Source organism: Punica granatum, chromosome 7 (assembly GCF_007655135.1).
Source record: "Punica granatum isolate Tunisia-2019 chromosome 7, ASM765513v2, whole genome shotgun sequence".
NCBI classification, from domain to species: domain Eukaryota; kingdom Viridiplantae; phylum Streptophyta; class Magnoliopsida; order Myrtales; family Lythraceae; genus Punica; species Punica granatum.
Genome location: NC_045133.1, coordinates 2893574 through 2921090, shown reverse-complemented (window position 1 = coordinate 2921090; position 27517 = coordinate 2893574). Strand labels below are relative to the sequence as shown.

Here is a 27517-nt window from a genome sequence, read left to right as displayed (position 1 = left end):
GATATACATAAGTGTATATACATATATAAAATTTTCACACAGAAGAAAGGCCGCCAATTATGGATGGCCAATTATTCATAGCCAAATCGGATGTTTTTTTTTTTTGTTACAAGGGATGCTCATGTGCCTAATATATTAAAATATAAATTATAAATATTTAATAAAGTGGCACAGGTAGTCCCACTTGATATCAAACCTGAGACCTCTTGATCACCAGACGAGAAGTATATCACTGTGCTGTTCCCTCTCTTGATGATGTTTCATGTTTTAGGTACTATAGGAATAATGTCAAGTTGTAAAATATATCAAACACCACCATATTGTTTACGGGGCATGCTTGGATCTCCAGGTTTATGAATCTTATTAGACTGTCCGCCAATTCTATAAAATATTCAAAAATAAATATAATTAAGATTCTCCATGATCGATAATAACAACAATGCATGGGAAATAGTTAGGTTTGGTGCACAATGTCATTCTTAATTGAAAATTAAGAGATTTCAAACGTGAAGATTTTCATCATTTAAAACTTCAAGGTGCTTTTATTTCTCTTAGTTTTTTTTTTGTCGGTTGAGAATTCTATATTGTTCTTAAATTTATGAACGTATATTTATAATTGAAAAATAACTATTTCTTTATAATTAACAATATTATGTGATTTTAGTTATTACCGTTAAAATTTGGACATAATATCTTTGGATGGGCTAGCGCATGCACTAATATTGAGGGGAAGATGGGATGGCATTTCCCGGCAATCGGGACGAGCCTTACTAAGTCTGCACTTTCTTGGGACATTCCCCACATTTCCACAAAAATGCCGACCCAACAAACAGTATCCTCTCGGTCGCAATCACTCGATCCAATCTTTGGAGAAGAAATCAAAAAGGGAACTTGTAGGAATTTATGTACACATCCCGATAACCGCTTTCATTAAAGAGGAAAATCGGATAAAAATTTGGGGTCGTTTCTAAAAGTAGTAAGAGGTATATCAGATAGAGACTCAAAACAATCGAACCCGGCGTGTACATCAAGTCTAATCCGTTCGATTTAAGCGACCGATGCGCAAAGAAGAACACCGAAGATTATTATCAATATTGACCAAAACTACCTATGAAAATTCAAAGGGAGGCTTTTGATTTTGTTGGGTCGACATATAATTCCCGATAATGAAGACCAAGAATCGTATAACCTATCTGCTAGCTGCACTTCCTAGTAAGTTCCTGTCCTTTTCCAGGTAACCTCGGCTGTACCAATAACTCTCCAAATTCCCACACATTGAAGTGGGAGGAATTTCAGCAGTTCATATTATTTATGTTTTTTCTTTCTTTTCTTTTTTGGTTCTTTATATACCTCACAAGATAGTGACTTCTGTAGGTAGTGGCCGATATTATATATTAATTACGCATAATATTATATATATAATTAATATCATCCAAACTACAAAGTGTCATTAATTTATCCGCGAAAATGTGTGTTCGTAAACGCATCAAAATCAATTGCCTAATGGCTATGACTTGAAAAGTGTTGAGACGATTTCTCTCCTATATGGAGAACGGTGAAAATAGGTGTTGAAAATAGTCCCACATGAAAAAAGTTGAGAGAAAATCTATAGATTTATAATAGACAATGGTCTAACAACCCATTATCTTAAGTTTTTGAGTTGCGGATGGGCCTGAATCCGAAATAGGCATATGAATTTTTCCCAACAAGTGGTATTGAAGCCCAAGGTAACGATCTTGGGAAAGTGCACATACTATGCGTGGAAACCCACACCACACCAAAGCCCGAGTGCGGAACTCGTGGTTAGTGAAGGGCCTAATAATTGGTATTTGAGTCCGGAAGTGGAAGCCCGGCTCAAAGTCCTCCACATAGTCGAGAAGGGGGAAAATTGTTGGGACGGTTTCTCTCCTATATGGAGAATGGTGAGGGTAGGTGTTGGAGGTAGTCCCACGTAGAAAAAGTTGAGAAAAAATTCATAGGTTTATAAGAGATAATGATCTAGCAACTCATTAGATTAAACTTTTGAGTTGTGGATGGGCCCGAATCCGAAGTAGGTGTAGATATTTTTTAACACACTATTCACTTTTTTTTTTCTCGGTAGATAAGGAAGTCGAAACTAAAAGATGATGTCCACATAAAAGGAAAGCCGGCTTAGAAATACAAAAAGTGGGGTAAAGGAAGCCCAATGATAAAAATTAAAAAAACTAAAAAATAAATAAAAGCCTTGATTCGACCGATCACTAGAGAATATTACAACAATACCAAGATTTATTGTTATCAGTGTATGGGAAGATCGAGGATGAAACATAAAAGATAAGTGCGTGAAAAGAGATCAATAATGGGGCAGACACAGAGGACACATGGATATAACATATGGTGTATGTGTGTGAAAAGAGAATATGCAAGGAAAAGGGAACACTTGAATAAGGCAAATCAAAGAAAAGTCATGTGGCTTTTCTTTTTTTTTTAACATAGGATATTCTCAATTGATTGAGATTAATCTCGTTTGGATATCAATTTCACCCAAATTGTGGCATGTTTGCAATAGATTACGAACTCTTTCACTACAGTAAAAGTCCGTCATTCAAAATTCAATTTGCCACTAAGTCACAGTATTGAGGTTAGTTACGTGGCCCTTTAATTTTTCTGGGTGAAAAGGACATTTTATTTAGTTTCTATGAAATATGCATGCATATGCTCCGCTCCACTAGCTCTATACAAAAGGAAACAAAAAGACTGGTTGTTAAAGCATTCCATCCACGAGTCAAATGGCTCTTTTCTTTTCTATTTTTTTTCTTTTTGCTGGAATGCCAGTCAGATGGCTCAATTGTTAGAATATATGAGCATTGCCATCTACTCAACATTTGATAAATATATCAAACTAATTAAATAGGCATAGTGTTCTACATAAGATAAAGGATTGATCATAAACAAGGCCACAACTTGTCGTAATGTATGGGCAGAATAATAAGAATGATATACAATATTCAATATGATTGTAGTATAGAAAACACTCGAAGAATCCTCCCAGTAGATGTGTAAATTTAATCTGCGTGGTATATTAGTGCTCATGTGATAATTTCAAACAGTCAGGCTCGACTGGTCCGACTTTCAATCCCGACAAAGGAGAAAGAATCAAATGATTTTCATGACCTTTTGGGCAAAACAACAAGTCAAATCAATTGTATTGGCATAGGGTGTTATCCATGAGATAAAGGATGAATGAACATGGCCCCAGATTGTTGTGTATGGACAAAATTATAGAAGAAATGATAAGCCATCAACGAGACGGCAATCTAAAAACCACTTCAAGAGTTCTCGAAGCAGGTTCGCAAATTTGCCCCCTGTATAAGTATCAGTTTTCATGGGATAATTCTAATAGTCAGTCCCAATTGACCCGAATGCCGAACCCGAAGAGAGTGAGAAAGAATCAATTGAATTTCATGACCTCTGGGGCAAACCTAAGCAACCGGTCGAGGGTGTTGGGCAAGAACTTCCTTGCAAACAAGAAGCAGACATTTGTGGTCTGCCCATTGTATTGGCACTTGGTCCCACTCCTCAGCCTCTCCAGCAGGCCAACGTTCACGCCCGTCCTTATGAACCTCCGCGGGTGGGGCCCGGCCCCCGACCAGTCAACCCAGGTCAAAGTCCTATTCGAGTTCCTCCACCCGAAGTTGATGTTCACAAACGTTGGCAGGTAGTGCTCGTCCCCGTAGCATGAGCCCCGGCAGAACCTCCGGAACACGGAGCTGTAGGTCCGGTCCGAGACCACCTCCAGGGCCAGGGCCCGGTCCATCTCAAACCACTGTGACCCCTTCCTCCATTGTTTGGGCCAGACCGTGGGCCTCATCTGCTGGTTGTACCTGCCGCGGCCCACCGGCCCAGGCAGGTCATAGACCTCGACGAAGGTCATGGACGAGCCCACGAGGTAGTTGTAAACGGTCGTGAAGTTGAACAGAGGGATGCACGACTCCGAAAGCAGGACGAACCGCTCGTTCGACCAGTCCAGCAACGCATTGGCCAGCAAGCGACGCTCCGCTTCCACCAAGCTAAACGATCCCCAATGCGCCTCCTGCAACATTTTCCGGAATCACCTGTCGATGTTAAAAAATTGAATATCGAAGTATCAACGCGTCTCGGAAGTCTCAACTAGAAATCTTTTGATGAATCGGGCCACACTGCACTCTCTCCTACATATGGGCCAATCGCCCCCCAGAGTCCATAAATGCCAAAGCGCAGTAATTTTGGAATAATACAAAATTCCAAGACCGCTATTACATTGTAATTTCTGGATCTATTATTCCCAAGAATAATTTTTTGACAAAAATATTTTTACTTTTTTTATTCTACTTTTTGATTTTCTTTTATTGAGAGACAGCAAGAAGAAAGGAATGCCGAAAAGTGAACAAGCTAGAAGGTTGATAAAAGGCCTAGAGGATATAGATAGACGAAGCAATATTCCTTTTCTGGGTTCTGAGAAGAGTAGAATCGAAGCAATGCTTCGGTCACCAGATTCACAAACATATATTAAGTCGGAAGACAAACACACACACAAAAAAAAAAAAAAAGATGATGGCAAATCAAACTACATCATTCGCCCAAAAAAAAATCAAACTACATCGGATTGCCTATCAATGAAAAGAGAAGAATAATCTCGAATTAATTGCTAAGAAGATATATTTATATATGTATGGTAGTATGTATTCGAGCAAATATATATATATGTGTGTGTGTGTGTAATATGTATATGATACCAATATGAAAATCACACGTTTGAGAAAGACTTTCCTATTCTATTCAAGTACCTTTTTATTCACAAAAGTTAGATTTCCACCTAAGAGATCACTTCATGCCAGCCATTGACAAGGTGTTGTTTTTCCCCAACGGGTCCCAGACAGAGCTTGGAGCCCACAGGGAAGGCTAGGTTCCCAAGCAAACCCTAACATATATATCCTCCAATTGATTCTAGGAATATTCACTAATTATCATTTCCTAATACAAACTATCCTACATGCAATTAATTGAGTTGGTTTCTATACGGGGAAAGAACATATGTCACTTTTACCAATTAATACTTTGGTTTCATTGAGTCTAGTCCTAATACGATATTCTCGTGTCGAATTAGAGAGAAAAGGAGGTATTATTTTGCTGATTATTTTTGGATAATTAACTCTTACGGCCGATAAATCAAGATGCATGCAAATATATATATATATATATATAATCAAGAGATTTTATTTAAATTCGATACCTTTCAGAATTTTCCGCGCCCTTTTATTTTCCTCAAAAACTTTTCTTATAATCTTTTTTTAATATAGTTCGAAATGTGAAAGGTTGCCCTCTCATCATTTATAGCTCTTATAAATGCTATTTAATATACACGTCAATATATTATAAACAAATTTGCTATTGACTATAATATTTCTGTTTGGCTTCCTATATATGGATATATGTAATATATGTATAGTTATGCACTCCACATAACAGTACAGCTTGTATAACCAAACGTATCTCTTGCTAGCCGGCGTTGCTTTATATGATGACCTATAGAAGGAAAAGAACTAATTAATGGCCTCCTGACCTTACTAGGGATTCTCCGGCCGTGGAAGACCGAGTCTGGCGGCACCGGCTCATTGAACGAAGGGTGTGTGTGGACGTAGATGGAGTAGAGCCCTGCGTCGACACCTTTGAAGAACATCTCCCACAGAGGCCTCAACGGGAGCGGGCCCCTCGTCAGGAACATGAATGCCACTTTTGGGACCCTCTTGAACGGGAACTCGCTTATCTTAGGGCTCATCGATGCCCTCCAGAACAGTTCTTTTTCTTCCATCCCGTGCATCACCGTAGGCGGCCCAAGGAGATCCACTGGCCTTGTCTCCTCTGCCAATGGCGGCGACGACAGTGGCAATGGCGGTGGCGGTGGCAGTGGCAGTGGATGGGACAAAGGGGCGGCGGTGACGTTGGAGGAGGTTTGGAAGGGGAATTGGAAGAAGTTGAGATAGGAAGTGAGGGTGGCTCCAATGGCCAAACCAAAGCCAAAGAGAAGGATATGGGGGATGAGGTGGTGGAGTTGGATCATGTTGGATTTGATGAGAATTGGTGGGCTATTGTTATTTTGGCTTTGATTTTCCATGTTCTTCTTCATCTTTCCCTTGAGATATGATCGTCAGAACAAAAGGAAGTCCATAGGAGACCAATTGAGAGAAAAGAATAGAGAATGTTGGGTTGGTTCTTTAATGAAGCAATGGGTCTTGGGTGTGTGTATATATAGATATGCATGCATGTATGTATGCATGCATGCAGGACGGATCCAGGATTTTGGTTGGGGGAGGAGCAAAAAGGAAAAGTAACTTTACTGGTTAAGGGATAAACATAAGTAGTTTCACAAAAAATAGTAAAACAACTTATAATTTTCCTTATAACATCAAAATTTTAGGGGACAACTGTCACCTGAGTTTTCCCCTTTGTCCATCCCAATATGCATGTATGTATATACATACGTATGTGTGGCGGTCTAGAGAATAGAGAGCAAAGAGAGCTGGGGAGACTGTAAAAGGTTGGGGAGGCCTTGAAGGTGTGTGATGATCAATTTCTATTAGATTCTCTTAATTCTTTTTTTTTTTTTGGGTGAACAGATTCTCTTAATTAATTACTTAAACGTGGAGTCATGACGTGTATATTGATATATTTGTTATGATATTAATTTATACTTTCCTTATCGAGAATTGCTCTTAAAGAATCGTGAGAAAACACTTATTAAATTACATGAAATGAAAAAATAATTGTTAATTACACGAGTAATTATCATAATTATTTTAACTGAAATTTTTTCATTGATTTATTCACCACATGATCGTGAGGCAGTAACATTTAAAACTTGCTCCTTGGCATCGCTTTATGGAGGCCAATAAAAAGCAATTAAATGCATTAATATATCTCTGAGGTAAAGCAGTATTGGAATGCACGTACAGTTGGTGTCACTGATCCCCCATGTTGTACTTTTATTTTTTTTATCTTTTTTCTCCTCTTTTAAATATGTATGGTAGCTGGGCAGCCGATGGCGCAGCTGCCGCGTCCGATAATCCCACTTTCGGCCTCAGCATCCATGTTTGGAGTACGTACTGTGTGCCATATCATCTCCAAGGAATACCTAGTTCTGGCCGGTGGGCTTTCGATGGGCGCGAGAGTGGTATAGACTGAGGTGGTTGCCTGGCCGACTCCCTTGTGCAGCTAGGTTGGCTTCTCCTGACCACTCAAGCCCCCGCCAGTCGGGGTCACCCGTTCGACAGCGATGGAGCCATCTGGAGGCGATTGATATATGGACCAGACCAGCAAGGAGATTTGCGCGGAGTGAGTGAGAATTATTGTATTGATTATTATGTGTTGTTGCTGAGGTGGTGTAATTATAACGGCTTGTGCATATCTTACATTTTCATAAAAGGGAAAAGTATATTTTTGATCCTACAAATTTGACACTAAGTCAATTTTAATTCTATAAAATTTAAATTTACCGAATCAGTCCTATACGTTGCTCTATAAGACAAATTTCGGTCCTATAAGTTTTGAAAAAGACATTTTTTATTATATAATTTGACTTTCAATTAAAATGTGGTTATATAAGTTTTAAAAAAGAAAGATATTTTTTATCCTACAAGTCACGACATACACCAAAATTATCTTACGAAACAAACATAGAACACTACTCGGCACTTTTAAAACTTAGATGATGAAAATTGACGGAAGACTAAACTAACTGGATCAAAAATATCTTTTTCCCTTCCATACAATATTTATAAAAGTTTTTTATTAACCAAATATATATATATATATATATTGTACGTCTCACTTCATCTGACATATACTCTCGATCTACTCAAGCGTATTTGAAGCCGGAAGCTGTTGTTGCAAGTACTGTAGCCTTTACAACAGTGCCAGCAATCGAAATTGGCATTAACAGACCAAATTAGGTTGAATAGGCGTAATACATTCCAAGTGATCACTAATTCTCAGTCCTATAATCAATTTTCTTACCGATAAAACCATCCATCATGTTGCAAAATACAATATTTTGGCTGACCAAGCAATTAGTAATCGTATTTAATTGAATATTAATTAAGGAATAACGCCCAAAATTGTTGGTGCAATTTGCAACAAAGGTTGGAGAGTGTCGGGCATGAACTTCCTAGCAAAAAGGAAGCACGTCGAGGTCGGGTTACCGTTGTAAGTGCAATTTGCCCCATACCTAATCTGATTTATGAACTCCAAGCTTACATCCCACCTCCTAAATCTCCCCGGGTGCGGGCCTCGCTTGGACCAGTCGACCCACGTGACAGTCCAGTTCGAGTTCCGGTCGGGGGAGACCATGTTTATGAGCGTGGGGATATAGTGCTCGTCCAGGTAGCATGCCGGCCTGTTCTCCTTGACGCAGAACTCCCGGAAGACCCAGTAGCACTTGTCGTCCGAGACAATGTCCACAGCCATGTCCCGGTTTACCTCAAACCACTGTGATCCCTTCCGCCAGTCGGTGATGTTGATGGCCGGTGACATCCGAGGATTGTACCGGCCCCGCCCGTCCCGGCCCGGGTCGTCAAAGAGGTTGAGGTAGCTCTGGTTGGCGTTGGTGAGGTAGGTATAGATTGTCGAGAAGTTGAAGAGAGGGATGCAGGCCTCAGAGAGTAACACGAACCGTTCGTTGGAGTAGTCGAGCAGGGCATTGGCTAGGAGGCGCCGCTCCGCGTCCATCATGCTTGCTCTGCCCCATTCCACCGGCTGTAGATAGAGGAATGACAACAGATGAGTAAATGTGAGATTCGAGCTGATCTCGTCCATCCGGTTTTGATATCTCAACAAGCATATTTCTAAAAGATCGATCAGCATCGGTTCCGATGTATATTTGAGATTTTTTTTTTAATGGTAAATGAAGTCCAACGAAAATAACATATAAATCGTAATGTCATGGAAGTTCTTATAATCACAATACCATGCTGGCGTGCCCGGAATTGGTCCGACGGGAAGACCCGGATCTCATGTAAACAAAGGACATACGTTGCTATTTTTCATATTTTTAGATATCGATCAAATCGAACTTACCTTGCTTGGAATTCTTCGGCCATGAAAGACAGATTCCTCGGGCACTACCTCGTTGTAGGCAGGATGAGAGTGGACATAAATGCTATAGAGCCCTTCATGCCCTCTGAAGAAGAGCTCCCACAGCGGGGCCAAAGGCAGGGGCCCCTTAGCCAAGAACATGAAGGCCACCTTCGGGACCCGCTCGAAGGGGAACCTCTTAATCCTCGGGACCAGCGTCGCCCTCCAGAACAACTCCTCGTCATCCATGTCATGCCGCTTAAGCGCAAGGCTGACCAGTGGAGGGGTAGCAGCAGACTCGGACTCTACCGGCTGTGCCTGTGGCGACATCTGGGGCAGAGCCGAGGGGAATTGAGTGAAGATATAGGTCGGGTTTATGTTGAACGACGAGGTCTTGATGCATACTCCAATTGTGATACCAAGGGAGAGGCCTACTGCGAAGAAGACAATACCGAAGACATGGCTTCGGACCATCGATGGCTTCGGCTTGCTGTTGGGGTTACATTGCTGTTCAATTCCCATTTCATCAGTAGCCCCAAGTCCGAAATTCTATTCCTAGAATGGACTTTGAATATGCAAGGAGAAACATTTGACCAAGTTTAATTAAATTGCTAATCACTATTAAATTTTTTAAGAGGGGGATTTAGCTTATTACGAAAGTTAAGATATGTCCATTGCATGCATATGTCAATGGTGAAATTCAACCCTGAATTTGTGGCAGTGGCATCCTTTTTGTGCTTGTGAAGGCACTTTGGCTGTGGTTAGCCGTCAAAGCACGAAAGATGTCCAATTCTTACTCTCTCTCTTTTTTTAAAAATCTATGAAGCATTTTCATTTTATTAGCTCAAACTGATCCCGATCGAACATTGGTTTGGTCATGGCTAAATTTCCTTACTTTCTCCGTCTGTTTGACTATATTTCTTAATTAATCCTGTGGATGAGAAGGTAATATATATAGTCTCTCCTCTTGAATGGTAGAGTTTAGACATCAGGAACAATATAATATAAATACAGTAAAGAATAGGGAAGAAAAAGCAGGTATATTGGCACTTATGTATACATATAAATATTTGACCACATATATGAGGAACAATTAGGCCTGTTTAGGCACATTTCCACTTAATATAATTAAGAAAGCAACATGATCATGCATTCTTAGTTAACCTCTTGATCCTTTTGATTTGGTAGTATGTTGGATCAGCCTCGGGGCAAACGACTTGGTGCACCTCTTCGGGTGATGTCAAAGACAGGCTGCTTCATACCTGACCGAAAGAAAGGATCACAGGGAAACTCTTCACATGGAAGAGAAATTCTTTTTTTTTTTTCCCGATGAAAGAGGAGACGAAACCAAGAAGTGGAAGAGATTTGATCATCAAAATGAGTATAATTATGTATTTGCCAAAAGGTATTCTTTTTTGTATATATAAATGAAACTTGACATGCAAAAGTTGACCCGCCTTATTCGTTGCTTCTCGGAGCAGCAATCCACCAATTCAATGTATGGCAAATTCCACGATGAGTGTTACAGCTATTAATGGTGAAAATTAACATTTATATACAAGTAAAAATCCACTTTAGTAGTAATAAATACTATTAAATTAATGTAATTAATATTTAAAAATAATAATTTAATTTTCAGAATCTAAAAGACACTTATAGATATAGCAAACGTTTTATAAACACATATATTTATATGTATAGCAAAACTCACTCGAATAACAATAAACGTGTTTCAATTTATGCAATTAAAAATTAGAAATAATTAATTTTAACTTTCATAATTCTCCAAAAAAAATTAATTTTTGGAATTAAAAAATACTCAAAATATAGCAAATTCAAAGTTTTTGTGTTTTTGAAAATTCTATATATGATCACTTTATGTAGTATTCAAAAGAACATATATGTAATACTGTTAATTTAAAAAAATTAGCAGAAGTTACTAATTTAATGAACTTATGGTCCACAAGAAGAAAAATTTTGACAAGTCACATATGGTCATATCAAATTTTTTTTCACCTAAGAAGACCAGTAATAATCTTTTAAACAACAAATTAGCTCAAAAAATAGATATTAGAATATTTTCGGCTAAAAAGTAATTAATTATGCATATACTTAAATTATCAAACTTTGCTGATCATAAGAATGTATCATATATTAACGACGCCCAATATATTAAGATTGTTATTTGAAATTCTTAATTACTCTAATTATAAGAAATAAATTTATTTTGTGAAAAATAATTATTAAAAATAAGCATGTGCAATGCATAAATTTGAACGCTAGTTTATAAAGAAATGATATATGTGTTCGCATTACGCAGGGGTCGACCGCTGCATTTGCATGACCCTTAGCGATCAATTCCAATAACAAAATAACCTATACAAGAAGCAGATTCGAAACACACTGATATCGAGCTAAGATTTTTGACAGTAAAGCCTAACAGCATACCTGATTCAGCTATCCTCAATTTTATTTTATTTTATTTTTTGGGTAGATTAAGGGGCCGAATCTCGAAGCTATCCTCAAATTTTCCTTGAGAAATATATAATGTCCGAATCCTCACTTTCCCTGCCTATATGTGTCCATATCCATCATATTGGAGTCATACCATCTCCAAAGTTGGGAGACTTGGGCGACGATTTATCGCCCAAAATCTGGGCTGGATAGACATATGGCCCAAGTATGGCCCAATTAAAACCGCACAATTGACCGATATCAGACCAGCTCAATGGGTTCTAATTAAGAACCCAATTTTCGTGAGATATTTAATGCAGTGGTATATGCCAGTTTAAAACCACGAGATTTCGTATTTCATTATTGTCAATGAGATTTGCCATTTTTTTTTATTCCTCGTATGCTCCATCACTTTATTAGGTCCGGGAACCAACCTTAATTTAATTTTGATCGAAAAGAACCGACCTTTCGTCTTCATCATCATGTTCGTCTTCAATTAGTCATGTGATTTGTGGGTGTTCAGACAGTGGAAAAGCATGGTGCTTTTTGGCGAAAAGAGAGTCCAAGGCGTGGCTCTGACCGTCTGGTATGGCGACAGCCATGGGGACCAACTTTAAGGAGTTTTAGGACCAGAACGGGTCTAGTGATGCCCAAAGGCCAGCCCTGCCCTCACTTCAAATTTGGGTATCCTTTTCAGTGAAAATCATGCATGCTCGCAAAAGCACCCTACCACGTGAAACTCGCGAATGTCCAACGCATTCCTCCCCTCTCATAAGCTCATCTTTTCACATATATCGATTGATAGCTCGGTCGGTACATATATTCGTATTATATATAATACATAGGATCCGACCGACGACATAAACTTACCGACCTTCCCCTTTCGATGAGACTCCCTTAAGTGAGCGAGAGGGTGAAAACCCAACAAAAGATATCTCAAAAGATGGCTTATCTTCTCTCCATCGAGTTGGGTCCATCCCATGCATATATCAATTAATTGGCCGCTTACTAGGGTCATTTCACATATTTATCTCTTCAACTTTTTCCCCCACTGTCTTTCTACATAAACTTAAGAAATCATTTAGGCAAGTTAATAAATTTAATTCATAATTTTTATATATTAAATGCAATCGTCTTAAGTTAGATCATCGCGGTGCCTATGCTAATGACTATATGTAGGTTCGTGTGGTCCAGTCACAGCAATCGGATTACTTTATTTCGGTCAACTCCTCATAGGCAAAGATACATACATTACTCTTCCAGCATTTTTTATCTAATCTTAATGACAACCGACTAGTTTCCGGACTGAAATTCCTCAATTTAAAGCAAAAAAAGAAGGAATACGAGAAGAAATTTTTTTTTTTTTAAAAAGCCTCACTGTGGGGCAAAGATGGTCTTCTGGCATTCTTTATCTAATCTTAATGACAACCGACTAGTTTTCGAACCAAATTTTCTCAATTTAAAGCCGAAAAAAAAAAAGGCCTCACTGTGGGGGTAAAGATGTTCTGAGACTCTGAGTAGGAAGGCATTTGTCTCAACTTTTGCTCGATTTGAAGACATGCATTCATGCATTTCTTAGTCGAATTGCACGCAATCTTGAGGGAAAAAAAGACTCCCTTTTTTCTTTTTTGGTGGATTTTTAGTTAATCAATAAAGATACATTTGCTGGTCATTAAAGATATATAGAGATAGGCTGATACATTCAAAAAAAAAAGAAGATAAATTGGGGAAAGCAATTTATATATAGATATAGATATAACTTTTCAATTTGGATTGAAATTGTTCGATGCAAAAATATTTAGAGGAGAAGACTTTATGTATACGCAGAGGTCTCTTGTACCGTGTAGAGATAGGTCAATTTATAGATTGGATTTCAGAGTTAAATAACAAAAAATATATATATAAATATGGAGAAATCATCAAAATAATAGTCTAACGGAGCAAAATGAATGAACCGAGATAAGAATAATATACTGTTTAATAATTAATGAGGCTTCCATCCCCGTAGTAAAGAGCAACTTTAAGTATAATCCATATACCCTTTAAGGATAAAAAATTTTAAATTTATTTTAAAGTGCAGAGTGTGGCATACATAAGCTAAGCACAAGCAATATCAAGAACTGATAAATAAATTAATAGTCCCTGAAAATTAAATAAAATAAGGTTAGGTGAATAAGTTATATATTTTTCTTTTTACTTTCGACATAATTATTAGTCATATGTGTATTGTGGGATCGGATAATAATACTCTTTTATTCCTGATAATGATCCTATTTGATAGGGACCAGTTGGCATCTGCCAAATGGCTAATTTGATATGGATATGGCACTCCACTTTTTACCACTATCCTAAGTGTGTTTGCACTTATTGCAACTTATCTCAATTGCATGGAAAGAAAAAGACATAGAAGTTCAAGTTGTAACCCAAGAAAAAGGACGAAGGGACGAAGGAAAAGGAAAGTTGTCGCAATCCATTAAAGCAGATCGATTTGGTTTTGAAATATCCCATGAATTTAGCTTTTCAAGAACTAATTAATTTTTGCGAATAGTCTCATTGGTGCTTATTCATAATACATGGTAAGACAAGATGATCCAAGAATTAAACAGTTTGCCCAACTACCAGTCAAGAACATGCAATATATTTCAACACGTGTCATATCATAATACTTATCATATCATCTTGATTTCTTGTCAATCTCGTAGTCTTAACTAAATTGTAAGTCTATTCTGCCATTGTAAATCCATATGCGGTGTGGATCAACAATGCGTGTTCCTTGATCCTAACCAAATGTTCCTAGGCATAATCCAACAATCATGACTATATTAAGGCTAAATAATATTTTTTACAGATGCACGTAGTATAGTTATGAATCTTTAAAAGTTATTTTGTTTGCGCTGTGAAAGAATCAATATTTCATTCCAATAAGAAAAAACAAAGGGATTTTAGGAGTAAGACTTTATATAGAACTCACTATGCTAAAGGCATCTGATAATTTACCGTGTTCGGCGGACATGGTCGGAGGGACGGATTAGTTTTAGTATAGAAAAAGGCTCACCAAATTCATGCAAATTGGGCCCAGAAGGAGTGACGGGGTCCCAATTTGAGAACCCGTGAGAGCGCGGGGAGATCAGGTGGTAGAGCCTACGTGGCACGCTCCCGCCACGCGGACCTCGTGCCCTTCTCATTGCCCTCCGGTCATTTTCTCTAATTCCACCCTTGATTTTGACAATTACCCACTCTTCCTTCCTCTCAATTAATGATGACCCTTGAGAGGTAATTTCCAAGATTTTACGGTGGTTCCGCCGGACCGCGTCCTCCGTCGGCCCCGCCAAATATCATCTCAGGCCCGGTGAAGAGTTCAAGTCACGCTTTCTTCAAATTAGTTTGGGAGAGCTGCAATGTTTACGCGGTTGAACCTATATTCAGTACATCATGAGATGGACGGTAACAAATTTTATCGCCATGCCTCATTATTACTATTCTCAGTAAAAACAACAATCCATCCACGGCAATTGATTATAGGGTAATTTTAAATTTAATTTACATATTTGTTGGAGCCCACAAACCATAACTCGATTTTTTTTGTCCTTTTCTTTATATAAAACTTAAAACTTCCCTTATTGTCTTAGGCAAAAGAACAGAGAGAAGATGTTGTTTTTTTTTTTATGAACTTATCTGTTTCTAGAGAAATGCCTTTTGCGTAATTATAATTAAAAAATTAATAATATAAAGAAAATATTATCTGAGACTAGCTAACATATTAAAAAGGCATGTATAAATTCCACTCAAATGCCAAAAAAAAAGAAGAAGGAATAACATGAAGTCCACGGAATGATAGATGAGACTTCGGATGTGGAATTGCATATCACAATGAATATAGATTGACCTAATATTTTCTCAAAATGATTAGGACAATCATGTCATCCGTCACTTATATATGTGGATCAATTTCTCCACTTTCTCACATGAATGCCGTAATGTACGATGTCTTCTACATATCCTCGATACGGAAAGGGAAAGTATTGATCGGCAAATTAACCCCGAAACATATTGGGTCTGATTTATGTAACTTTTGCGTGTTTCTGATCCATGGTACAGAAAAGATATATAATGCAATCCTACACGCATGAACTTTTGCTTTATTTGATGTGCTTACATGAAATAGAATCGAACACTATGATTATATATAGATAACAAAAGAAAAGAGCGAGAGCATAACAATAATTGTATTTGGTCCATATGGGAAATTTCGAGTAAAATCTCAGTTAATTATTCTATGCCAAAAAAAAAAAAAAGGAGTTCATGCAAAAGATATACAGTGCCCATAAGTATCTGCGGCCTTCGACTGGGTACATATTTATGCAATTGAGCGCAAATTATTAACTCCTCATGGAATGCTTTGCATTGCACTGTCAACCTTTGATCCAACAATCGGTACCAAATTACTGTGGAGAAACCTTAAATCTGCTAACTAAAAGACGATTCCCGCGGAAGGATTCGATCACGAGAGAATAGAAGATGCCTATTGTCTCCCATCATTTCAAAAAGCGCGCATTGGATCTGCAATTTCATATTAAGGTACGTATTTTTTTTATATAGATCTTGGTATTCGGAATCCCAATTAAATCTCAATTAATTCAGTCGAACCAGGTTGATCCACTAGAAAGTAAAATTCTTCCAACGTGAATTTTCTGCATGCACGAATACTCGAACTCGAGACATTATTTAAGCGGAATAAGTATCGAACTGTATCATCCGCGAAACATGCTGCATTGTATTGTTACTTACATATGCCAGATACCATTGCCATTTGGAGAAGTTGAAAAGAAGAGATAAAATTAACAACCTAGCGAATATAAATGAATAGACGATGCAAAATAAAGTAATAAATATAAGCGATAAATAGAGAATTTTTAATTAAAAGGAGATAATTTATGTATCAGTCGGAGTAATCAAAAGGAATATTTACTAGTAGGTGGGATATTAATTACCCAATAGATTTTTTACAGCAAAATCTGATGATTCTGAGGAGGAAATGTAATCCTTCCTCAAGTGTCTGGAAAAATCAGGAAAAAGAGAACAAACAATATTCCATCAATTTCAGCAATATTCCCTGCAAAAGGCGTACTCTTGTACCTCTGAGTTGGAACCGATAGGATTTTAGGTTCGCTATAGTGAAATTTCCTGTATTCTTTAAATCTTTCGTACATTATTTATTCGTTTCGTGGTCTTCTCGTATACTAAACATAGAATCTTTATTGTGCTATTAAATTATGAGAAAAAATTTTAAAAAGTAATTAATAGTTAAGAGAAAATAATAATTGTATTGTTGAATTATGAAAAAAGTAATGAATAATTGAGAGAATTTAGTATTAAAAATTGAAATGAATAATTTTAATTTTTTTTTTAAAAAAGGTAATAATTACGTTGCTAAATTGAAAATAAGTCGAATTGAGTGGAGTTGAGTTAAAAAAAAATTTTGAATTCAAGCAAGGCCTTTTAATTACTCATTTGGTTAGGCAAGAGAATCTTAATTCGTGTCATCACTGATATCCATAAAAGATGACTTTGAAGTTAAGATTTACGGTTTGGAGTCGGATCACCTCGGAGTGTAGGAATATCAAGTGAAAGAATACCCATTCCTCCTATTCAAAAGTCCCGAGGTCCAGGTCCAATCTCGAATCGAACATAGTAGCTCCCTCGCTATCGTGGAAGAAAAGTCCCTCTAACATTCATAAATTGGATATCCACCACAAAAAAAGAAAAACTTTATATATGTGTGATCTATTTGCATGGACGCACACCTTTCATTTCATTCGTCTTCATTGGAGTTGCGTTTGGCCAACGACTTCTTGTCCACCTAAGCTGCCTTTCTATCTCATGGTCATGGTGGGTGGGACAATATATTTTTCAATTTGTTACCGAAGCAATATAAGAAATTGACCTTTCGAGGGGACAATGTAGATTTCATATGAAATTTACCTATCAATGTAAAGGAAAAAAAAAAGTTCATTGATGGGGCTCCCCACCGGCCGTCGGTCACCTAAAGCATCCGGACTTTCATTTGGCCCATTGCATGTAATGATAATCGTAGTTTGATAAGATACATGATATTTCTTGAAAATTTTTTAATGAGATAATGAAACATGATAAAATACATGTTTTGATATGATTTTAAATATTTGACTTTTGGCACTCGATTTTGATGATGTTTATCGATGTATATATAAAACTCACTCCTTTTCTACGATAGATTTTGATAATATTTATCAATGTATATATAAACTCACTCCTTTTATAAGATATATCATCAGTACGGCCTACGTCTTACATAAAGTTGTATCATTGAATTCGTATTAACTGTCTTATTTTTTTTTTGCTGACATTTGGATAGTTTTATTTTGCAAGTTTGGCATAATTGCTTTTAAAATTTAAGATTATTCCTCTTGTTTCTTTTCGCTCTTTTTTTCTGCTAAAATAAAGCCATTGGCTGGCACCTTATTGCGCTCGTGATAGTGATTGATAAGCATTCAACGATAATCATAAAGGTTTAATATGAACAAGTGTGTATATATATATATATATATATATATAATGAAAAAAATGAAGTAGATGTCAATTAAAACTCTTATAAATTCTAGATGCTAACATGGGAAAAGCGCCGTATGTATATGCTGCTAATTATACTATTGATATCGATCGGAATCAGTTGTTACGTGAAATCCCAATTTTATCATAAGTACTTAATCATCGTACACGGGAAAATGTTCAACTGGAAACCATCATACCCTAAGCGATTAAAAAAAGAATTTGATAATATAATTTAAAGGAAAGGAAGAGAGATAATTAGTCTACATTGCCTATGATTATATTATCAAAAGAGAAATGTGATTTGCCTATAAGAACAACGGGTTCCCGGTACCCCCAGTCTCACGGGCCATCCACGTGGCAACGACGGCCAGTCACGTGACAGCCTATGAGGGAACGGACAGCTGCTGACATCATCATACACGTCGGATATTTCCCGCCACGTGTCACCGGGTCAACTATAAAACCTCGCCCTCCCCTCGTGCTCTCTCTGTCTCTCCGTCTTCCTCCTCCGCTGCAGAAACTAAACACAACTCGAAAGCTCGGGCGAGCGGAAAAGGACAGAACGGGATAAGAGAGAGAGAGACAGAGAGAGAGAGAGAGCTGTAGAGAGAGAAAGCCGAAGCTCACGGAGTTTTAGAGAGAGAGAGGGAGAGCCGGTGGGAAATCTTGAGGTGAGCGGCGGAAATGGCGACGCCGTTGGCGGGGAGCGGCGGGGGCGGGGGCGTGGCGGTGCTGGCGAGCTCCATCGAGAGCAACGGAGGGGGAGTGGACTCGCCGGCGGTGAGCAGGTGCATGGAGGAGCGCGGGCCGGAGTCGCCGATTTCGATGTTCCTTTACTTCCACAAGGCGATTCGGCATGAGCTCGATGCGCTCCACAAGCTCGCCATGGCCTTCGCCACCGGCCGGAGGGAGGACATCCAGCCGCTGCTTGAGCGGTACAAGTTCCTCCGCTCGATTTATAAGCATCACTCCAATGCCGAAGACGAGGTAAGAGCTGATTCTGTTTTTCTGTTTCTCCGGATTGATCATTGTGCTGATTCGCAGGATTGATAAAAGGAAATGAACAGAATTTGAATAACGCTTAGTTTCTATTGCTGGCGAATGCAAATCTATTTACTTTTGAAGCTCGAAACGAACTGCTCGTTGCTTTCCGCACTTCTTTCGTCATGAATCGGATTTTAATGGCTCCACATACTGATTTTACTTGCTGAGGAGGTAGGAGATGCAAAGATGCGATGGTCATTTCATGTTTAACTCCATCTCATTGGTCCTTGAGTTTATCGATTTTCGTTTCTGTTTGACTGTGATAATTTGATTGCATGTTTTGCTTTTCTTCACCTCTCTTCTTAATCTGTTATACTCAAGGACTTCGGTAGCGTCCGAATGTAACTTATTGAAGTTGCTAGATCATGAGAAATTCTTTCTGTGGAAAAATTAGATATCTTTTTACCTGTCAAAATTTCTGGAGCCGTCATATTTTTCGACTTTGTTTTGTGATGAAGTGAATGTAAACTGATTAGATGTGGCATCCTCTTTGCAGTATTTGTATAGACAAATGGTAGTTTATTTGAATAGATTAGGGCTACGAGTAAGATTGTGGTTAGTCAAAATAGTATAACATGTAATTGCAACTATTACTTATTCTGCAGATTTATGAAAATTATGGTTGCCATTTAGCTATTTATATTCTTCAGGAGTTCTTCTTATCCTATCTAGAATATTATAGAAACGAGTGAAGGTCTGGTCTACAAGTGTAGTGAAACCACCATAAATGTGTATCTGTGCAAGTATTCTCATTGTAGATGAGCTTTAAAATGCGGTTCATGGAGTGTAAAAAGGGGAATGGCTAATCTTTGAATGAGGTTAACTGCAATTGGCGGTTGATTTGTCTGTTTGTGTACGCTAGATTTGTTTGCGGGTCCACATTTGGCGAGGGTTAACGAAGAGCAAGAAATGTATTGGCTTTAAATATTGAGTATTTGTTAATTCTTTGTCTTTTCCGGATATTCAATCTTCACGGCTGGTTTTGAATCTATACATTTATTGTTCAATAAGGACGGCGATGCTGTGACATCAATACTGATACGTGGATGCTGTGAATGCCGTTTTCACTTCACTGATTTTTTTTTTCCTTGTCTTTATGAATATGGAGTTGTGACATAATGTTTGATTTGGGAAACAGGTTATCTTTCCAGCTCTTGACATACGTGTGAAGAACGTAGCGCATGCATATTCCCTTGAGCACAAGGGGGAAAGTAACCTTTTTGATCATCTGTTTGAATTGCTAAATACAAGTGGACAAACTGATGAAAGTTTTTTAAGGGAACTAGCTTCTTGTACTGGAGCCCTCCGGACATCAGTTTGCCAGCACCTAGCAAAGGAAGAGGAGCAGGTACCATTTATTGCGTGATGCTGGTTGCATGCAGTATTATGCATTAAACTACAGATTTTGGGGCAATAAAAAATAAAATGGCATGTCTATGTGCATTTAACATGTTCATACGCCATAACATAGCAACATGATAAATTCTACCACACTGTTAGCAGAAGATCAGATTCCAAGTTGCAGAGCATGACTTGGTCATTTAACACCCTCTTGCTTTATGTTGACGCTGTTTCAGCTTTGCATGATTGCATTAAGCATATCTATTTTTCTGTATTTTGGGGAATATTTCTAGTAATAAATTGCTAAAAAGGTAAGCACTTAATGGCATCAATGACGCTACTCTTCTTGGATTAGAATACACTACTACTGCATAAAAGGATATCTTTGGTTGATTTGTGGAAATGCCCTCCATCTTTTCTTCATTCTCTTGCATCTTATTTATTAATTTTGCAAAGTAATTTAATTTTCCTTCTGTTCCCTCTATTTTTTTGGCTTGTGAAACCTTACATTCTCTTGCATCTTATGTATTAATTTTGCAAAGTAATTTAATTTTCCTTCTATTCTCTCTATTTTTTGGCTTGTGAAACCTTATGCATGCAGATTTCTTAGCGTTTAGAGCTCAATTTGGCTCGAACTATCAAGAGCTAATTTTAAAACGGAGATAGTATGAGCTTATCAGGATTGTGCTAGTTGGTTGGGTAGTTGATTTGCAGTGTAGTTGTGGATGGGCAAATCCTTTAGTATTTATTCTACTCATATAGGTCTGCTGCTTATAGCATCAAAATTAAGTCAGCATGTATTTTTCTTGTGTAGTTTCTCCCATGTTTCTGTTGCAGCGTCTCCACACCTTTCAAAGAAAATTTGTTCTTTTTCAGATAGAAGGGCATTATATATTTTTAATAATTCTAAAGGAAAATTTAATTGGCATTACTGGTTCCAGAGCAATGCCCCAGTTTTCTTCTACTGTTTATGATTTGTTTTACCTCTACCATTCAGGTCTTTCCTCTGCTTATTGAGAAGTTCTCACTTGAAGAGCAGGCATCTCTAGTCTGGCAGTTTTTATGCAGCATTCCGGTCTATATGATGGCAGAATTTCTTCCGTGGCTTTCTTCCTCAATTTCTGAGGATGAATATCTGGATTTGCACAGTTGTTTGAGCAGAGTAGTTCCAGAAAAAATGCTCCTTCAACAGGTAATCTTCCATATAACAGTTTAAGGCATAGCTTGCTAGCTTTGAACTTCAGTCCTCAGTATGACCTGGCATTTACTTCTTTTAGGTTATTTTCGCCTGGATGGAACGGAAGGATGGTGCTAAATCTGTAGATAAATGTGGTGGAAATTCTAATGGTAGCTCACCACAAGATCCATCGAATATAAAATGTGCTTGTTTATCATCCAAGACCAGTAAAAGGAAGCAGTCTGAATCAGTTCCAGTTGTCTCAGATGATGTTGTCACACATCCAATAGATGAAATATTGCTCTGGCATAATGCCATTAAGAAAGAGTTACACGAAATTGCTGATCGAGCTCGGAAGATACAGGTTTCTGGAGATTTCACTGATCTATCATCCTTCAATGAGCGACTTCAGTTTATTGCTGAAGTTTGCATCTTTCACAGGTATCAAAATATAACTTATGGGACTATGAGATATTATAAAGAATCTTGTTTTTAAATGTTAAATGAATCTTTAACTTGAAAATATTAAATTTTAACTGTGTCTGGTCTTCTAGAAAATTGTCCTGTAACTCATCCAAATATGTGTTTGTAAATTATGGTAAGCTATGCATATATATCGTCCTGTAACTATGTCTATATTGTCCTGTTACTTATTGTAAGCTATGCATCCACAGAAAGTTGCTTAAGAAGTACATGATTGCTAGATTGGCACATATCCTGCTTGTACCAAATGATGACTTACTTTTATGGCTTTAGCTTGTGTTGTTGGGGACACGGAGTCGGTTTCTAGTCTTTGTGGTGATATACCTTGTGAACAAGGTCTGCAGTTGTCTGAAATTTTATTCCCTCCGTCCCAGTATTGCGGAAGATAAGGTCATCTTTCCTGCAGTAGATGGGAAGTTATCCTTTATTCAGGAGCATGCTGAAGAGGAAAGTCAGCTGAATGAGTTTAGGTGCTTGATTGAAAAGATTCAAAGTACTGGAGCAACTTCTACAACTGCTGAATTTTACACAAAGCTCTGCTCACATGCTGATCAGATAATTGAATCTATAGAAAAACACTTCCACAACGAGGAAGTTCAGGTTAAACTCTGTGATGACCTATTCTTTATTATGCTCAATAGCTCTTGTAAGATCTTGCAGATTTTATATTTGGCCATTCTGCTAATATATAAGCTCATGCAACTTGATAATAACTTAAGTTGGATCTCAGGCTTAGGCACATAGCATGTGTTATACATCGAAATTTGTATGGTTCATGTCTATGTTTCTTAACATTTCTAATATCTTTTCTTTCCTTTTCTTTTTTTACTACCATGACGCAATATAATTTCATCGATTCCAGGTTCTACCCCTTGCCAGAAAACACTTCAGCTTCAAAAGACAGCGGGAACTTTTGTATCAAAGCCTGTGCATGATGCCCTTAAAATTGATAGAGTGTGTTTTGCCTTGGCTTATTGGTTCATTAGGCAAAGTTGAAGCAAGGAATTTTATCAGAAACATGCAGTTGGCAGGTACTTCTACTGGTATTATGTTGAATGAATTGGTGGATTATTAACGTATTTTCCCAATAATTGCACTATTAACCTTTATACTTTTCATTTTGGGGGTTCAAATTAGCTCCTCGATCAGATTCTGCTTTGGTAACTCTTCTTACTGGTTGGGCTTGCATGGGCCGCAATCAAGGCCAATGTCTGTCTCCTTGTGCAACTGGCTGCTGCCCTTTCAAAGTATCCTCTGAGATTGAAGAAGACTTTGTTCAATCATTTGGTCCATGTGCTTCTTCTGCATTGCCATTAGATAATTGTATCTCTAGTGAAGCTGATGAATTTACTAGACCAGCCAAGCGGAGTGCCTCTGCGCTATGTGAAGTCAGCAAGGACCAAAACTCTAAAGAAAATTTGAAGAACAATGAACCCTCTTGTAGCAACAGGTCTTGCTGCGTTCCAGGTTTGGGAGTAAAGAGAAGTAATCTGGGATTGAGTTCTCTATCTACTGCTAAGTCCTTGCGTTCCTTGTCTTTCAACTCATCTGCTCCATCCCTTAATTCGAGTCTTTTTGTCTGGGAAACGGATGGCCATACTTCTGATGATGGGGCTACAGAACGGCCCATTGACACTATCTTCAAGTTTCACATAGCGATACGGAAAGACTTGGAATACTTGGATGTAGAATCTGGGAAGCTTGGTGACTGTGACGAGACATTCCTAAGGCAGTTTATTGGAAGGTTTCAACTACTATGGGGCTTGTACAGAGCTCACAGTAATGCTGAGGATGACATTGTTTTCCCAGCCCTGGAATCCAAGGAGGCTCTTCATAATGTCAGTCACTCATATACACTAGACCATAAGCAGGAGGAAGAGTTATTCGAAGACATCGCATCTGTCCTTTCTGAGCTCTCACAGCTTCATGAGAGATTACACAAGGGTTTGGTGATAGAGGAGAACAATGACGTTGAATTTCCTGCCATCAATGGTGATGACTCCACGCAGAAGTACAAAGAGCTCGCCACGAAACTCCAGGGCATGTGCAAGTCCATTAAAGTCACCCTAGACCACCACATTTTTCGGGAAGAACTTGAGTTATGGCCCTTATTTGGAAAACACTTCTCTGTTCAGGAGCAAGACAAAATTATTGGGCGTATAATTGGGACAACAGGTGCTGAGGTGCTGCAATCGATGTTACCCTGGGTGACCGCAGCACTTACTCTTGATGAGCAGAACAAAATGATGGACACATGGAAACAGGCAACAAAAAATACAATGTTCAATGAATGGCTTAATGATTGCTTGAAAGGAACTCCAGTATCTTCCTTACAGGCTCAAGGTCAAACATCAGAAGTCACCACTGCTCAGAATGGTCAGTTTAAATTTTTATTTCAAAGTTGCTGATAAATGTAAAGTTTCTATGTTCGAACAGATATAGCATCTGTAGTTTTCTAGATGGATCGACTTTTTCAGACTGATCCTGCAGTAAATTTATTGGAGTACGATCTGCAGATCTTTTTCCATATCTCATCTGGATATAATTCTCAGGTATTGATTTTCAAGAGATTTTGGACCACAGTGATCAGATGTTCAAACCTGGATGGAAAGATATCTTCCGGATGAATCAAAGTGAACTCGAATCTGAGATCAGAAAAGTTTATCGGGATTCTACTCTTGATCCACGGAGAAAATCATATCTTGTCCAAAATCTATTGACTAGGTAAGCTCCTGAAGCAAAAAGATATGCTCGCACCAAGATCTCTCGCACAAAAATTGTAATGATTAGATATTGTTGTTTTCAAATGTGTCTTTGGTATCCTGTCTTTTTGGCATGGCCTTTTTAATCAATTGTGCATATGATTTCAGCCGTTGGATTGCATCACAACAAAAGATGCCTCAAGCAGTGACAGGAGAAACATCTAAAGGCGAAGACATTGCTGATCGAACTCCTTCATATAATGATCCAGAGAAGAAGATATTTGGATGTGAGCACTACAAAAGAAACTGCAAGCTCCGTGCAGCTTGCTGTGGAAAGCTGTTCCCTTGTAGGTTCTGCCATGATAAAGTTAGCGATCACTCGATGGATAGGCAAGTATTATTTCCTCACAATGTCACCCCTAATTTGATTTTTGGCTGTATCAAAAGTTTTTCTGTTCTAATTTGCTCAGTGAAGCTTCTGTCACTGACAGTCTCTTCATTATTGCAGGAAAGCAACAGCAGAAATGCTGTGTATGCGGTGCTTGGAGATTCAACCAGTTGGACCTATTTGCGCTACCCCTTCATGCAATGGATTTTCAATGGCAAAATATTATTGCAATATATGTCAATTTTTTGATGATGAAAGGTACGTTCATTTGGTCATCACTGAACACGGTGAAAAATATGCAGTCTTTTCTTTACCATAGTTGATGGCTGATTCCTCTGACATTGCTCTCTTCAATTTTATTATCTCAGGAATGTCTATCACTGTCCCTATTGCAACTTATGCCGTGTCGGAAGGGGCCTTGGCATAGACTATTTCCACTGCATGACGTGTAACTGTTGCCTGGGCATGAAGCTATCGAGCCATAAGTGCTTGGAGAAAGGCCTCGAAACAAACTGCCCTATTTGTTGTGATTTCTTGTTCACATCTAGTGCGACAGTCAGAGCCCTACCATGTGGCCATTATATGCATTCAGCTTGCTTTCAGGTCTCTCTTTACCTTATATTTCCTTCTCTCTTCCCTTTTCTCCTTTAGTTGATTCTTATTTGCTCGATTTCCGTGGAATCGTTAGGCATACACGTGCAGCCACTACACCTGTCCAATTTGCAGCAAGTCTCTAGGAGATATGGCGGTAAGAGATTGTTTTTGCCTATTTCATGTTTCGGGAGACAGCTTTATGTCAAGTTGTAACTTTCCGACCAAAGTGCTATACTTGGTCTGGTTTGCTGTTTAGATTCTCGGGCACTTTTAATCTTTTCCTGCTCGGTTAATTCCATGCAGGTCTACTTTGGCATGCTTGATGCTCTTTTAGCAGCTGAGGAGCTCCCAGAGGAATATAGAGATCGTTGTCAGGTAATATGCATATCTCACCCCTGAGCATCAGTTACATTACATAATCATGTTCCAAGATGCGAGTCTTTCCAACTCTTCCGAGTGCGAGTCTTCTTTTAAATGCACCTCTTTTTTGCATATTAGAAAATTTTTTCCAGAGCACGAACAATGTAACCTGATCATGATAACGTCATGATTCCTTTTGTTACCCCTATATTAAACTACATGACAGTTTTTTTATATATTATCTTAATTTGCGGCAATTCCAGGATATATTATGCAACGACTGCGATCGGAAGGGCACCGCCCGCTTCCACTGGCTGTATCACAAGTGCGGGTTCTGCGGGTCCTATAACACGCGCGTGATCAAGATAGACACCACCAACTCGACTTGCTCACAGTCCAACTAATCCGGTTCTCCCCTCCCTCAGAGTACTAGTCGTTAGATTGTAAATAGTTAGATGTATAGCCAATTCAGTTTACACAAAATGTGTCGGCATAGGTTTTGATAGTCTTTTTGTGGAGTAATTCTTTCGGTTTCGGGAATCATCTTGAGAGAAACAGTGGGAATCTAAGACGGATCGATATGAGTAGGTTGTCAAAGAGCTGTCGTGTACAGAATTTTGGAAGTCCTGTTTCCTAGCGGTGTGTTTCCCAGTTGCTCTCCTCCAACAGTTGCTCGAGACACCATTAATCAAATCTCTTTTTCCCCGATACGAGACAAAGCAAGATGGAACTGAATGGCATCTAGCGCCATCTCGTATGTCCATTCAGTTCGAAGCCTTACCATTCCTCGGCACCGAACATCAAAGGGCCTGATCATTGGAGGACCTGTTCCTGAATCCTGGCCTCAAATCGGGGCCATAAGTCATAGTTAATAGTCAAACGGACAGGATCAGAAGTCAATTCTTCCTGTCACCGAATCCATGTCAGGGCCGCCATGGTTGAACTCAACTCAACTCACCCCCTGTTACGTGGGCCCACTGGCCCGCCCCTGCAGTTCACATGGCCCCCCAAGCAAAATGAAAATACAATCTCTACAGTCTCAATCATGATTCCCAATCCCATTACTGGCCAAACTATACATTAGATCCGTGACCACCGGTGTTATAATAAAGCTTGGGTTTCGTTTTCGAGTTTGGACAAGTGATTTAACTCGATTTGATTTTATGTAATGATTGTAAATGTTTACAAATATGTTAATGTGTGGGAATATATATGTGTATATATAGATTTGAAAGTATATAGAAAATTTATTATTAAAAAATTGATTATAGTTATAAAAGAGTCCGCCCTTCTAAT

At 38.4% G+C, this 27517-nt stretch overlaps 3 protein-coding genes across 3 annotated transcripts; 1 reads left to right on the top strand and 2 right to left on the bottom strand.

The window, feature by feature from the left end:
- Positions 1–2957: 2957 nt before the first annotated feature.
- LOC116213202 (glycosyltransferase BC10-like) lies at positions 2958–6253 on the bottom strand. Its single transcript, XM_031548051.1, has 2 exons — positions 5582–6253; positions 2958–4072 (listed from the first exon to the last, which is right to left on the bottom strand). Exons 1-2 carry the CDS (start codon positions 6143–6145, stop codon positions 3431–3433), a joined length of 1206 nt encoding a protein of 401 aa, XP_031403911.1. The 5' UTR covers positions 6146–6253; the 3' UTR covers positions 2958–3430.
- Positions 6254–7904: 1651 nt separating this feature from the next.
- LOC116215029 (glycosyltransferase BC10-like) lies at positions 7905–9726 on the bottom strand. The gene is made up of 2 exons (XM_031550585.1): positions 9091–9726; positions 7905–8769 (listed from the first exon to the last, which is right to left on the bottom strand). The coding sequence occupies exons 1-2, from the start codon at positions 9607–9609 to the stop codon at positions 8113–8115; spliced, it is 1176 nt and encodes a 391-aa protein (XP_031406445.1). The 5' UTR covers positions 9610–9726; the 3' UTR covers positions 7905–8112.
- Positions 9727–18618: 8892 nt separating this feature from the next.
- LOC116213690 (zinc finger protein BRUTUS) lies at positions 18619–26940 on the top strand. The gene is made up of 14 exons (XM_031548721.1): positions 18619–19119; positions 20315–20524; positions 21515–21709; positions 21795–22135; positions 22552–22777; positions 23040–23208; positions 23315–24553; positions 24730–24901; positions 25048–25269; positions 25388–25525; positions 25636–25870; positions 25956–26015; positions 26165–26236; positions 26485–26940. The coding sequence occupies exons 1-14, from the start codon at positions 18817–18819 to the stop codon at positions 26623–26625; spliced, it is 3723 nt and encodes a 1240-aa protein (XP_031404581.1). The 5' UTR covers positions 18619–18816; the 3' UTR covers positions 26626–26940.
- Positions 26941–27517: the final 577 nt, after the last annotated feature.